This window comes from Etheostoma spectabile, chromosome 7, assembly GCF_008692095.1.
Source record: "Etheostoma spectabile isolate EspeVRDwgs_2016 chromosome 7, UIUC_Espe_1.0, whole genome shotgun sequence".
NCBI classification, from domain to species: domain Eukaryota; kingdom Metazoa; phylum Chordata; class Actinopteri; order Perciformes; family Percidae; genus Etheostoma; species Etheostoma spectabile.
The window spans coordinates 4,221,226-4,236,156 of NC_045739.1; the positions used below are offsets into that span (position 1 = coordinate 4,221,226).

General features: G+C 43.7%; 1 protein-coding gene across 9 annotated transcripts in view; it reads left to right on the forward strand.

The window, feature by feature from the left end:
- LOC116692242 (uncharacterized) overlaps nucleotides 1–13,455 on the forward strand; it is a 35,831-nt gene extending 22,376 nt beyond the window's left edge. For 2 of the 9 annotated variants that reach the window (XM_032520351.1, XM_032520352.1), the window contains 11 exons: nucleotides 193–721; nucleotides 1,531–1,690; nucleotides 1,823–1,939; nucleotides 2,028–2,129; nucleotides 2,283–2,442; nucleotides 2,521–3,124; nucleotides 3,249–3,402; nucleotides 3,500–3,589; nucleotides 3,686–3,881; nucleotides 4,632–9,224; nucleotides 10,957–13,455. In XM_032520351.1, coding sequence (XP_032376242.1) covers nucleotides 193–721; nucleotides 1,531–1,690; nucleotides 1,823–1,939; nucleotides 2,028–2,129; nucleotides 2,283–2,442; nucleotides 2,521–3,124; nucleotides 3,249–3,402; nucleotides 3,500–3,589; nucleotides 3,686–3,881; nucleotides 4,632–9,224; nucleotides 10,957–13,043 — 8,792 coding nt within the window. In that variant the 3' untranslated portion in view covers nucleotides 13,044–13,455. Of the gene's footprint in view, nucleotides 1–192; nucleotides 722–1,530; nucleotides 1,691–1,822; nucleotides 1,940–2,027; nucleotides 2,130–2,282; nucleotides 2,443–2,520; nucleotides 3,125–3,248; nucleotides 3,403–3,499; nucleotides 3,590–3,685; nucleotides 3,882–4,631; nucleotides 9,549–9,620 lie in introns of all 9 variants that reach the window. The other 7 variants (XM_032520355.1, XM_032520357.1, XM_032520353.1 and 4 more) reach the window with 7 other exon arrangements.
- Nucleotides 13,456–14,931: the final 1,476 nt, after the last annotated feature.

Here is a 14,931-nt window from a genome sequence, read left to right on the forward strand (position 1 = left end):
ATTGACTCCAAAAAGTGCCGTAGTTGTAATTGTGAGAATGAATGGTTTTTGTTATTATTTATGATAGCAGATTTGATTAATGCGTTTTTTTTTTACCTTAAACTGATTTGCATAGGATTTGCACATGTTGGTTTATGTCACAGTTAATGGTCATTCATATTCATGAAATGCCCTGTTCTTTTTTTCTAACAGCTATAAAGGACTGTAAACAGGCTGACAATGAGGCTGTAACTCCTTTAAAACAACCTCCTGAGGACACCTCGACAGATATGGCTCCCTCCTCCCAGCCTGCCACTGAGCCAGCCCCACCACAGAGCTACTCTCAACAAAAGGCAAAGGAGCCAGTCAACAGTGGTGTGCCTAAGCAGCAATCTGGAGAATCAGATCCCTCTATACTACCCAACCAAGTAGAAATTAGTCTGTCTCCAGCTGCACCATCTCCATCCACCTCAGCTCCCAGACACCATGAAACAGGGGCTCTTATGGTCACTAAGACCACATACGTCATACCAAAGAAGCAGCCTAGACCCCAGCCTCCGTCTAGCCACGTGTCAGCCTCAGCATCAGGCCAGAAGTCTTCTTCAGCCCCCACACTGCTGAACGAAACCAGAAATCTGCTGGTACCACCTGCACCCAGTGCTCCCTCCTCCAGACCCTCTCAGCCCAATAACCAGGTCAGACAGAGCATCCAGCGCTCCCTCAGCAGCATCCTGTTTAAAAGGTGAGAACTGTTCTACAGGCTTATATGAAAGTCTTTTGATAAATCTGACTTTATCCCTATGAGAAGTTAAAGTGATGGTGGTAGGAGCCAAATAGTTTATGTCAATAGTTTGGACATGATTTGATAAGGGTGCAATAACAGTCTTTAACCTACATCATTGAGGAGATGGTACACCATATTATTCATTCATATATTCAGTGTGTTTTTACTGACCATGTTACATATATTCTTTCAGTCATCTATATTTCAGTAGCATTTTAATAAAATACGCACATTTTGGAAGTAGTATGATCCAGATATTAATTTAATTTAATCTTTTTTTGTCAAGGACAGTGCATAATAATAAACATTTCTGTAAATATGCTGGAATTGGCCAAAAGGCTAGTTTTCATCTACAGTCCCTAGCCAGATGTTACAATAGGCTCCCTTAAAAACAAGGATAGGTATCCTAACATGAGCATGACATTAAAAACAAATATGAACAAGTGCACTAGATAAAATCACATTACATTATTGTCTTGTTTGCAACAACTACAATTACTTTCCAATTTAATAATATTAAGAAAATAACATCTACATCACGTAATTAAATCTTTCGCCTATAGTAACCAAACAAACAAATATTTTAGTTAACTCACTTTATGGTATTTTTCTCAAAACAGATTCTTTTCATGACATGATAGACTCCAGGAACATGTTTGTGGCTTTTGCACTTTTGCAACAATTAAAAGTGTAAAAAATGCATCTCAATCTGTTAGAACAGTGATGCACAACAAATGTGACAACTAACTGCCTTTTCATTTTTCAAGGGTGTGTGATTGTGAGGATTTGGAGATGTCCGAGAGTGAAGTTGCAAAGGTTGTCGCAAGCATTGAGATGGAGATGTTTGACATTTTTCGCAACACAGACAGCAAATACATGAACAAGTACCGAACTATAATGTTCAACCTGAAAGATCCAAGGAACAAGGTTTGTTTGTTGATAAAACCCATTTCTGTTTTGCGATAATTTTTCTTACCATACATTTGAATAATAACAATATTACATAGTTATTTATGTTTTTAGCAAACTGACAGTCCAGTATGGGTTCACTCTCTCTAGGGCTTGTTGTGTTGTGTTGTACGTGGAGAGATCAGTCCCTTCAGACTGGCCAGGATGAGCCAGAAGGATATGCAGGCTACCAAAGCATCAGAGCCAAGTGCAAAAGAAACAACAGAGGTATATCGTAAGAAATATTAAATTTAAATGATCAAGCAGTGTTTGTGACAGAAGTGATTATTTTCTTCCATCGTTTGTTTGTATGTAGGTTAAGGATGCAGCGGCTAAAGCGCTAAGTTTGTTGCAGAAGCCTGAAGCAGTGAAGGTTGATTTGCCCAGTTTGAATCCTGCAAGACCTGATAGAAACATGGTGTGTACCTACCTCATTTGCATTCAATTGGTGGAAATGTATTTATTTGGTTATTATATTGCCTCTCCTTGTCCATATGAACATTTTTGATGAAAAGCAATTGATGTTAAGGTTTTTTTGTGTGTTAAGTCTGATTGTTTTGTGTCTGTATAGGTTGCTTCCCAGGAACAAAAGAAAAGCTTTCCTGCTCCTGCTCTCAAGACCAGAATAAGCCAGGGCAGGGCTGTACCAGATATTCTCGCATGTATGCTGAAGGACACAACATCTGAGCACAAGGCTCACCTCTTTGACCTGAAATGCAAGATATGCACAGGTAATTTCAAAATATGCTTTTTACAATAGCTGAATACCCATTGTTTTGTTTTTTTAATATTCGTATTTCTTCCCAAAGGCCAAATACTAGCTGGGGAAGAGGAGGAACCCGCAAAGAAAAAACCCAAGGTTTCTGAAACAAGTGATAAACAAGAACTCTCTTGGAGAAGGTCTGCAGGAGATGACTCCCCTCTGCGGGCACCACCTGATTCACCTGACATGGATTCTCCAACATCATCCCGCCTTATCATTGACGCTCCAGAATTGACTATAGTGGAATCCCCTGCTTCCCCTATAATGGACTCTCCAGCCTCCCCTACTTTAGAGTCTCCAGCTTCCCCTGTCATGGAGTCCCCTGCGTCCCCAACCCCAGACACCCCTATAACTACTACACAAAAGAGAGCATACACACCAGTTGTGATCCCTGCTGTATCCACAGTCACCATCACAAGGCGTGACCCCCGCACTGCAGCAAGCAGGTTCTCTACTTTGTCTGGTGTCACCTCTGGCCCCAGTGACACAACCCATAACCCATCAGTCCCATATGCTCCTTTTAAAGAGAGTATCTCTGCATCGCCCTCAGCACCTGCCTCCTCACAACCACCAACAAAACCTTTACCTAAATCTATCTTAATGAAGCCATCTTCCTCTGTGGATCCCAGACTCTATAGCACATCCTCAAGGTATTTAAAGAACTGTACAATGGAATATCTATGTTTGATTCTGTTTTAAGTGGTATACATTTAAGCAAAATCAGCATAATGTGTGGATATGTTTGTCATTGTGCTGTTGTGGTTTGTGTCTCAGGACGGTGATCTCTGAATCTCCAGCTGATGGGGAGACTTCTCAGTTCTTGGCTAAGCAAGATATAGTGTGGAAAGGCTTCCTAAATATGCTCACTGTAGCCAAGTTTGTCACGAAGGGATATCTGGTTTCAGGATCTGCTGAAAATCTCAAAGCGGTATAGTACTGCATAAAATTGAACTTTTCATAAAAGATCATAAAAGATCTGTCATTGTCAACAAAGATATTGAACACATTTTATTTCTTGTGCGTAGGATCTACCTGATACTATACAAATCGGAGGACGAATCCTACCTCAAACAGTGTGGGACTATGTTGCAAAACTAAAGAGCTCTGTTACAAAGGCAAGCAGTAGATTTACTATTTCTTTCTGTTTTGTACAATAATATTGGAAATCTATTAATATTTAACATCTTTTTTGTTTGTTTTTTGCTAATTAGGAGTTATGTGTGATCCGGTTTCACCCAGCAACAGAGGAGGAAGAGGTGGCCTATGTCTCCCTGTTTTCCTATTTTAGCAGCAGAGGTCGTTTTGGTGTGGTTGCCAATGGCAGCCGTTCCATCAAGGATGTATACCTTGTCCCACTCAGCTCAAAGGAATCAATCCCATCCATACTACAACCTCTCAACGGACCAGGTGGGACTATTTTGACTACTGCTTATAGAGCTCTATCTTGCACCTGGTGTGGCACAAAGCCCAACCCAAGTGTCTTTGCTAGTTTAAGAGCAACGCAGTTGTCATTTTCCCACCATCATAATAGCAATTCGCAAATGTAAAAAAACACGCCTGGCTTTTAAAGTGATTGGGGGATTACACACTGATTGGTTTAATGCATACGCCCAAAATGGGATTATTATGCCAATATGTTACCAGTACTTTGTGTGTTCTGCAGATCAGGCGCAATCCTGGGTCACATAGGTTTGAGCACAGGACCACTACAAGGTCTTGAGAACTGAGAGCTGTAATGACGAAATTTGCACTCTCTTTTGGTCAAGTGGATCACAGAAAAGATAGAAGTAAAAAAAAAAAAAAGTAAAACGCGTTAGCTGTAAAGCTCTGAAGGTTTTTAACAAAACAAAAATTGAGACATGTTAAATTAAATCTAAATATTTAATGTGCAGTCAATGCTTTCAAGCAAGCATTTTTTTGTTTTGTCATTTGAATTGTGGTTGTCTGTAATTATTGATGAATCAATTAGTGGTCCCAGCCCTAATTAAAAAGTCCTGTACCAACACCTATACATTTTGTGAATATGAATAGTTATCTAACCTTTCTGACAAATATTGTCAGTCAAGCATTTGGAAAAATTTAACAATGTGGAGCCAATTATCAGTAATTTAGACTTGTTCTAACAAATTATTTATTTCACTTTTCTTTATTTCACAGGGCTTGAAAGAAACAGGCCCAATCTTCTTCTGGGTCTGGCAGTCATCCAGAAGGCAAAACGTCCTGGATGTTTGCCTCAGGAAATTGAAGAGAAGAGACCCAAAGTTCACATGTCCAAAGACCCTATGTGGATACCAAAACCCCCAGTCCTCTATGGTTCTGACAAATTGGAGATATTCCAACCCTACGATCCAGAGACTCCTGCTAGCACCACCCCTCCTAGCTCACCACCTTGCCCTGGCTCACCTTCAGACTCTTCCTCTTCTGGATCAGTTATCATACCATCTCCTTTAACTTCATTCAGAACAGACACTCCTGTTACTACCTCAGCCCCTCAGTTAACCTCTAATAGCATCTCCGACAAGAATCCCACAACAGCATCCGGTGATAAGACACCGCTGCAGACCATCTTAAAAAGTTTGTTTGGCAATAAACAAACTGACTCTGCGGTCTCTTCTGACGGAAGTTCTACAACAACAACAACAACAGTTGGTGTTAAGAAAGTCCCAATGTTTTCTCAGACCAGATCAATGGTGGATCCAATTGTCGAACAGTTTGGACAGAAATCAAAAGTAAAAAAAATAGAAGAAGAAGAAAATGACTTTGACCGACCGTATGACCCAGAAGAGGAGTATGATCCAGCAATGGGATATGGAATGGTTGCCCCTCAGAGCATAGAACAAATTAAGGCAGATGGCCCTGCAGTAACAGGCTTTTCAGATGATGGTGTGGCCTATGATCCAGAGGATGAGACCATCTTTGCAGATATTCAAAGTGATATTGTTGTGACAAAGCCCCCTGTTCCAACTCAAACGTCAAGTTCGCCATCATGTCCCGCCCCAGTTCCTATCCAGATTGTAACGCCAGCTCCTACTTCCACTCCACCACTAACCTCTACCCCAGCAGAAGTGAGGCAGAACATTCCTACGGGCACTGTGGTTGTCTCCGCTGCAACACTAACTGAACAACAGCGGATGCTCGAAGAGCTCAATAAGCAGATTGAAGAGCAAAAACGGCAGTTGAAGGAGCAGGAGGAGGCACTACGTCAACAGAGAGAGGCTGTGGGCATGTTTATGGCTCACTTTTCTGTTTCTGATTCCCTGATGTCTCCCCCACAAAAATCTTTGCCAGTCAGCCAACTGTCAGAATCAACAGACAAGACTAGCAACCTTACAGAGACTGTGGACAGTTTGAATGTAGAATCACAAGCTGTTAAGCTAGAAGACACAACTGCCATCCTTAATTTAGAAAATGATGCAGATAATGTTACAGACCAAGATGAAATGCAGGAAAATGTTAAGGAATCCTCTGCTGGAGAGATTGAAGATTCTGATGTAGCTTATGATCCTGAGGATGAATCACTTTTTAATGAAATTCAAGATGATGTATTTCAAGGAGGCAGTATAAAGACTCAGGATTCATCTTTGTCTAGAACAGGGCATAGTGCGAGCCAGAAGGGCACTCCTCTGAATGCGTACCACAGCAGAAAACGAAGACTATCACCAAAGAAGAGGAGTCATCGTGAAAGGGACCACCATAGAAGCCCTTCAAGAAGATCACAGCGCCGTTCTCCTTCACATTCCCGGAGACGTAGAGAAAGGGATAGACACAGAAGAAGTGAAAGGGACAGGTCAAGGCATAGAGCTAGAAACCAGTCTGAACGGCAAGGTCACCACAGTAAAGGGCATTCTACACACCGACATTCTCATGGACGTAGAAGATCCCCATCATCTACTGGAAAAAAGGATTCTGGGTCCCTTTCACCAAAACAGCATAGAGAACCTTCCCCTCAAGTCCTTGAGAAATCAAAGCCTTTAAGTGTTCTGAGTAATGCTCCAGACTCTGTTGTTGGACAATTTGTAGAGAGTAACACATCATTATTTACCTCAGTTACTATTAAAAATAACCCTGATGGAAATCAGCTAAAAAGTAATCTTGATGAGAGCATTGACAAAGGCTTTTCTCCACGTTCACATTCACTTCTTCACAATGTGAAGCTTGAGACTTCAGAACCACCCAAATCCCAGGAGCTTAAAACAACTTCAGTCGGCGACCATGATGACTCATGTAGTGGTTCTTCTACACAGGTTGATAAACCCTCTCAACAGGAAACTCTGTTTTCAAACAAGTTTGAAAGTACTGTTCCTCTAAGAGTAATTGATCCTCCCATTCGAGATTCTCCTCAGAGCCCTGATCCAGATCCACAGTTTGTGAATCCTAGCAGCATAGGAATTGACTCTGTTAAGATTGAAGAAATCAGAGTTCCTGAGATGCATACCAGTGTCTCAATGACACATGTTAAAATTGAAAATAATGTTCTGCCTATTTGTGGTCAAGCAACAATGTCCAACATATTCTGGCCAACGGTTGGAGGTCCAATATCAAATGTTGGAAATATGGATTTTAGAACCCTAAATCTACAGAGCTCAGGTGTCAGTGATACAGGTATGATAGAGGAAGACAAACGAATAGAAGGGGGAAGTCCAAGCTTAAAGCATCAAACAATACTGGGTCATGGGGGAGGACATTCAGATCCAGCTACAAACTCAGATATCCAGCGCTCAGCACCTAAAATAGACCCTGTGACAAAGCGTCCAGGAACTGGCATAAGTGATCCAGGAATTAAGAATGCAGGATCCCATATGAAAGAACTTGAACATGGAAGACCACAGATAGACCTTAGAGAAAAAGGAATTAGATTCCCAGGGCCTGACATGAGAGGTACAGGCATGCAAGGCATAAGTCCCAACATTTGTCCTGGATCAGACACACAAGACCTAGCTATAATTAGCCGGGGGGAACATGTGAGGGACCCAGGGACAAGAATGCAGGGTTCAGAGGCAGATTTTAGAGAGCCAGTTGTTCAACAACACAACAGTGATAGAATTGGTTCATTGCCAGTCATAAGAGGTTCTGGGATGAGGAGTCCAGTGCGAAATATGCAGAGTTCTAATATGCCAGGTGTGAACCAAGAAGTAAAAGGTTCAGGCCCTTATTTTAGACACAGCAAACTAGAAGTGAGAGGAAAAATGCTTGTAACAGCTGTTGCAAATTCACATATGGGAGGATCAGGCCTACAGAATGAGAGGGGAGATCCAGTCATGAAGGGCCCTCCATCATATAGACCTGGGCCTGATACAAGGGGCACAAGGGATCCTTTATCAACTATGTATCATCCAAGTTCAGAAAATGCAGATGTCAGGCCAGGTGTGATGGAAATAAGGAGAGATCAATCTTTTGGGGGTCCACAGATAGAAGGTAGGGCTCCAGATATTATAGGAAGAGGCCAAAAAGATAGAGGTGAAAGTCCACATACTGGTGGTATGAGATCAGCTATGAGGGGTGGCGGTGTGAGAGATCCAAGTCTAGGTCCATCTTTTAGAGGCTCAGGGAGAGTTCAAATGCAATCAAAGCAAGATGGCAGTCCAGTTTCCAGTAGTGGGCCTAGAGAACATTTCAATGAACCACTGCCCAATACAAGGACTGAAAGGATGGTCCATGGCCCTGACATGACAGAAGCAGAAACAATGCATAATTTAAGAAGGCCAGATTTGACAGAAATAAGTTATATGGGGCCTAGTCAAGATATGGATAGTACGGGTGGCTCAGATACAAGAGGTGATGGGATGCTAAACATTACAAATCAAGATTGGAGAGGTCCAGGACCAGGTTTTGTTGGTCCTGATATGAGGGGTCAGAGGAGTCACAATAAAAGCCTGGTTCCACATATAAGGGGTCCAGATTGGAGAGGCTTAGGATCAGAAATAAGAGATGTTTGGAGAGGGCCAGATATGAAAGGATCAGGTCCAGTCAGGGGAAGGCCATTTATACAAGATGAATGGAGAGTCAATCAATATGATAAGAGTTGTCCAAACATAGAGAACCAGGGGCATGATACAATGGATGTTGCAGACCTAGACTTTAGAGAACCAGGGTCTGAAATGAGCGGTCACCTTAAGCATGACAGGAGAAGACCAGGGGGTCAGGATTTCATGACACCAGGACCTGTAATGAGGAGACCTGATATGGAGGTTCCAATGCATGACAGGCAAGGACCAAGAGGTCCAGATTTAATGAGACCAGAACCTGAATGGAGCAGTCCAATTATGGGCAATCTAGGACCTGGCATGCAAGGACCAAGGGGTCCAGGTTTTGCAGGACCAGGACTTGAAAGGCGAGATCTAGCTCTGGAGGGTCCGGGGCCTAACAGTAGAGGACCTGTGGATCCAGATTTCAGTGGAGCAGGACCTGACAGGAAAGGCCAAACTATGGAGGCTCAAGTACCTCACATGAGAGGACCAGCAGGTCCAGATTTCAAGGTGACATGGCCTGAAAGAAGAGGACCTGGAGGTCCAGATTTCAGGGGACCAGGGCCTGAAAGGATAGGTCCAGCTATGGAAGGCCCTGAAACTGACATGCGGGGACTTGGAGGTTTAGAGTTCAGTGGTTTAGGACCTGAGAGAAGAGCTTTAACCATGGGGGGTCCTGGGCATGTCAGAAGAGGACCTGGAGGTCTGGATTTCAGAGGGCCAGGACCTGAAAGGAGAGGTCCAGGTATGGAGGGTCCTGGGCCTGACAGGAGAGGACCTGGAGGGCCGAATTTCAGAGGGCCAGGACCTGAAAGGAGAGGTCCAGGTATGGAGGGTCCTGGGCCTGACAGGAGAGGACCTGGAGACCCAGATTTCAGTGAACCAGGGCCTGAAAGGAGAGGTTTATCCATGAAAGGTCCTGGGCCTGCCAGAAGAGGACCTGGAGGTCTAGATTTCAGAGGACAAGGACCTGAAATGAGATGTTCAGTTATGGAGGGTCCTGAACCTGTCAGGAGAGAACCTGAAGGTCCAGACTTCAGGGGACCAGGACCTGAAAGCAGAGACTTATCTAAGAAGGGTCTTGGGCCTGACAGGAGAGGACCTGGAGGTCCAGATTTCAGAGGACTTGGGCCTGAAAGGCAAGGTCCAGCTATGGAGGGTCCTGGACCTGAATGGACAGGTCCAAATATGGAGGGTCCTGGGCCTGACAGGAGAGGACTTGGAGGTCCAGATTTAGGACCACCAGGGCCTGAAAGGAGAGGTCCAGTAATGGAGGGTCCTGGGCCTAACAGGAGAAGAGCCGCAGGTCCAGATTTCAGGGGACCAGGGCCTGAAAGAAGAGGTCCAGTTATTGAGGGTCCTGGGCCTGACAGGAGAGAACCCGGAGGTCCAGATTTCATGGGACCAGGGCCTGCAAGCAGAGACTTTTCTATGCAGGGTCCTGGGCCTGACAGGAGAGGACCTGGGGGTCCAGATTTCAGAGGACTCGGGCCTGAAAGGAGAGGTCCAGCTATGGAGGGTCCTGGACCTGAATGGAGAGGTCCAGATATGGAGGGTCCTGGGCCTGACAGGAAAGGACCTGGAGGTCCAGATTTTAGGGGACCAGGGCCTGAAAGCAGAGGTGTATTGATTGAGGGTCCTGGGCCTGACAGGAGAGGACCTGGGGGTCCGGAGTTTAGAGGACCAGGGCCTGAGGGGAGAAGCTTATCTGTGAGGCGTCATGAACCTGACAGTAGACATTATGGAATTCCAGATTTCAGAGGAGCAGGACATGAAAGAAGAGGCCCAGCCATGGAAGCTCCAGGACCTGACAGAAGAGAACCAGGAGGTCCAGATTTCAGTGGACCAGGACCTCATAGGAGAGCTTCTGCTATTAGTGGTTCAGGGCCTGACAGGAAAGAAATAGAAGTTCTAGATTTCCAGGGACAAGGGTCTGAAAGGGGAGGTCACACTATGAACAATCAAGAGCCTGACAGTAGAGCACCAGATCCAGATGGTCCAGACTTTAGAGGGCCTGGGTGTAAAAGGAGAGGTCCCTATGTTAAGGGTCAGGGGCCTGACAGAAGAGGTCCAGGAAATCAAAACAAATATTTCATGGGTCCTGGGTCTGACTTCACAGGACTGGGGCCTGAAAGAACTGGTTCAGGTATAGAAGGTCCAGGGCCTCACAGTAGAGAACAGGGAAGACCACACTTCAGGGGTCCTGGGCCAAGAAGCGGACAAACAAATATTGAGGGCCCAGGGCCAGACACAGGAGGTCCAGACATCAGGGGACCAAGGCCAGAAGACCGGTCCGAATGCAGGGCGTGCCAACGGAGAGCTGCCGGAGGTCCAGACACAGGAACGGGGCCATCAGCATTCAGGTCCAAACAGAGAGGGCCCAGGGCCTGACAGGAGAACTCCAGAGATGGAGGGAACAGGAAACAGCAGGAGCTTTCCAGAAGGCCCACTGTTCAGGGGTCCTGAGACAGAAAGAAGACCTCCAGATAGGGAGGGCCCTGAGTCTGATAGGAGAGGTCCACATTTTAGAGATATGAGGCCTGAAATAACTGTTATGGAGGGCCCAGGGCTAGATAGGAAACATCCAAGAGGTCCAGATTTTAGAGGACCAGGTTGTCTAAGCAGAGGTCCAGACATTGAGGGATCATGGCCTGGCAGACAAGAACCAGGCAGCTCAGGCTTTAGGGTGCATGGGCCTGAGAGGAGAGGTCCAGATATGGAGGGCCCAGAACCAGAATGGAGAAAATCAGGTGGTCCAGACTTTAGAGGCCCAGGCATCAGGCATAATGCCCCAAATACAGAAGGTCTGAGACAAAGAAGAGATGACTGGAAAGGGGCTGACTTTAGAGGGTCAGAACTAATCCAAGAGAGCCCAGTTATAGAAGGCCAAGTACCTGAAACAGGTCAAAACTTGAGTTGTCCAAGGCCTACTAGGGGAAACAGAGGACCAGGGCCAAACTTCAGGGGCTCTACACCTGATAGGAGAGGCACAGACACAGAGGAGCAATGGTCAGAAGGAACAGGGCCCAATATGGAGGCTCTAGGAAATGAAAGAGATTGTTCAAGAGATGATTGGAAAATACATGGCAACAGGGGTCCAAGCCCCATCCAAGTAGGTCCAGGTCAGCAGGTTCAAGAACAAAGTAGGCAAGGTCCTCATAGAGAATGGAGAGGCCCTGAAAATAGGGGGCCAAGGCCCCTACAGGAAAGACCAACTATGCCATTTCCAGGCCCTTTGAGAGCTCCAGAAGATGATTGGAGTGGTCCTGGTGTCAGGGGTCCGGGGCCTGTTCAGGGTGACCCAGATATGGTATGCCCAGGGCCTGGTAGGGAAAGACCTGGAAATGGATGGAATGAGCCTGATAGAGGGGATGCTGGGCCAAACAGAAGGGGGCCTGGACCAAATTTTAGTGGACCAAGAGATCCAGACAATAGACGTCAAGGTCGTAATAGAAGAGGTCTTGGCATGACAGAACCAGGATCAGATACAAGAGGGGGTCCAGATATGGGGAATGACTGGAGGCAGCCAAACTTCAGGGGTAATATGAGAAGGACAAACATGGAAGGACCTGGGGCTCGTAGTGGAGCTCCAGACTCTATGAATTTCCCTAGCAGGAGAGGAATTGAAATGGAGGGGATTGATAGAAGAGTCCCCAGAGGACCAGATTTCAGACAACAAGAGACTGAAAACAGAAATTCAAACATTGAAAGTCCAGGGACTGATGGGAGGTTGTCAAATTTTGGGGGACTAGGATCTGAAGGGCAAGGTGTAGATATGGAAAGCCCTGAAACCTGTAGACAAGGATTTGAGCATGATTTTAAGAGGAAACGTAGAGGCCCAGACGTAAGAAGGCTAGGGCCTGGTAAAACAGATAGGGGACCAGCACCTGAAAGTTCAGATCTAAGATATGGGCCTGGGAGGTGGGATACTAACACAGAGGGCCCTGGTTCTGATAGAAGAGGTCCAGATATGATGGGCAGAGGGTTAGACTCAAGGGGATATGAACCTGCCATGAAGGATGACACGGAAGGGTCAGATAAAAGGGGCCCAGGGTGTGATGGCAGAGGGCTAAACATGACAGCATCACCTCACTTCAATATTACTCAAATTAACAGATGCCAAGGCCCTAGTGATCCAAATTCTGCACCATGCAAGGGACCCCTAGGTCAAGCTCAAAACAGAGGAGGAAACTCATGCCCCGGCTTTGACAATCTCCAAAATCATCAAGCAGTAAAGCCCCATAGACACAGAGCTGCCTTACTTCCCACTCCAACAGAAGGTCTCATACGATTCCCAAATCGAATGATCAACAATCCTGATGTCCTTAGCCTGAAGCGAAAACAAATAGGTCACCCAACAGACAGGGAGTGGAGTAGAGGTAGACAAGTGAGTCGAGAAAGAGAGTTGGTCAAAGGGCAAAGACAGGAGCAGGAGAAAAGTCCTGCTGGTAGAATAAGCACCCCTGTAGATGCAAATACAGAGGATGCAGAAGGAAAAAAGGAAGTGGGCAATGAAACTGATAAACAGGGTGTGTGTGTAGAAACTAAAACCAAACAAATCATGGACAGTGATGAAAATAAAAGTAATGCTCAACCAAGTTAGACAGAATAAAAATCATAACGCATGGACCACTTAAGACAGTAAGGCTGTCGAACTAGACCTGCGAAAAGGCTTAGTATAATCAAATTGATCAGAGATATGAGAATGCTCAAAGGTATTTGAATTTATTATGTTCTTGTTTTTGTTGCATTTTTTTTTTTATTTGAATGACTAAATGCCTCTTGAATATAATCAATCACTTGTAAATTCAACTCAATGTGCATTTTTAGTTGGAAATAGTAAAACATGCTTTGTACAAAAATTTACATGTTTTTTGTTTTTTTTAACATTGTTAGAGTCTCAGTACAGTAGCCTTGATCTGGCTTTAATGTTCTGCTGGTTAAAAAAAATGGTTGTTTCATTGTTCTTTTAGAATGTAAGAAGTCAATAAATGATATACCTTTTTTAAATTGTATTTAGTCTAATTTTGTCATCATTAGTTGTAATTGATTGGTTGCTACGTGAGCCATGCCCAAATCTGTTACTGGAAAAAAATCCCATATTAATGCACACTACCAGCACTGTTCTGTTTATGAAATAAAGCAAACATGGATTTATATTTTTAGAGGTACAATTGAAATGTCTCCTTTATAGAGGTTGATGCCATATTTTAGTAGTTCTAATTTTCAAAATTAGATTAGGTAATTCACGCATTACAAACACCTTTTAATTAGTTATCGGGTTTCTAAAGGGCTCTGCAGTGACTAGTAGGTATGGATAGACAATGGGTAAGCAAGAGAGGGAAGGGAGAAAAAGTCCTTGGGAAAAGATTCTACGCTAATAGAGTTACTACACTGAATAAGCCTGGAGCAATATTGTAAAACACTTTATAGCCACCTGCAAAGCTCATGTTTTACCAATGGGGGGCGGCAGCATTCCGTTTGATCCTTGGCATCCATCAAGGAGTTAATATTGGAAGAAGTATTCAGATATTTTACTTATGTAACAATAGTAATACTGCAGTGTAGGGTTAGGCCTGCATTCAAAATCTTACTGTAGTAAAAGTACAAAAGTATGTAAGTAGGATACCCAAAGTAAAAGTACTCATATGCAGAATAGCTAATTGCAGAGTTGTAAATTACTGGATTATAATCATTGATGCATTACTTTAGGCTACATATCACTTATGTTACAACTAGTAATGTGGAGCTCATTTCAACTACTTGATAGGTGACTGCTGGGCAGCTTGATTATAACAATATATCATAATTTATTAGTTGATTCATATTTTTTATCTACAGTACATCTGCAAAGTAACAAGTAACCATAGTTGTCAAATAAATAAAGTTTAGTAAGAGTGCAATATTTCCCTCTGAAATGTAGTGGAGTAGAAGTAAGTAGCCTAACATAACATGGAAATATACTCAAGTAGAGTGCAACCTCAAAAATTATACTTAGGTACAGTACTTGACATGAGTATTTTGTAGAAAAGCACTTTTGTAAAGATTATTTTAGCTCCTGTACTAAGAAAAAAGAATCACCCTTTCATTGTTTTTTTTCTAGTGCAGTAACGTAACAGAAGCTTCTAGTTGTAATATTTACAAAATTTGCCAAATGCATTTTACAGGAACTAATTTAGGCAAGGCACTTTATTTAACACAATTCAGACACAAAGCCAATTCAAAAAGCTTTACATAAGCATAAGCATAACGTTACAAATCCATTAAAATAAAAATTACAACATACCAGAAAAAAAGTGAGTATTATGCTAACTAGCGTAGGTTATTATACTTTAGCATCAATGAGAACTATAGCTGCGCAAAGTAACGCTACAGCTACATTATATAAAGTTAGCTAGTGTAATTTAAATTCTGCATAATATTTTTATGGCATAAAAGTGTCCCCTTAAATGTGATGGAGTAGGCTAGCTAGCAGAATCTAATGAAACTGC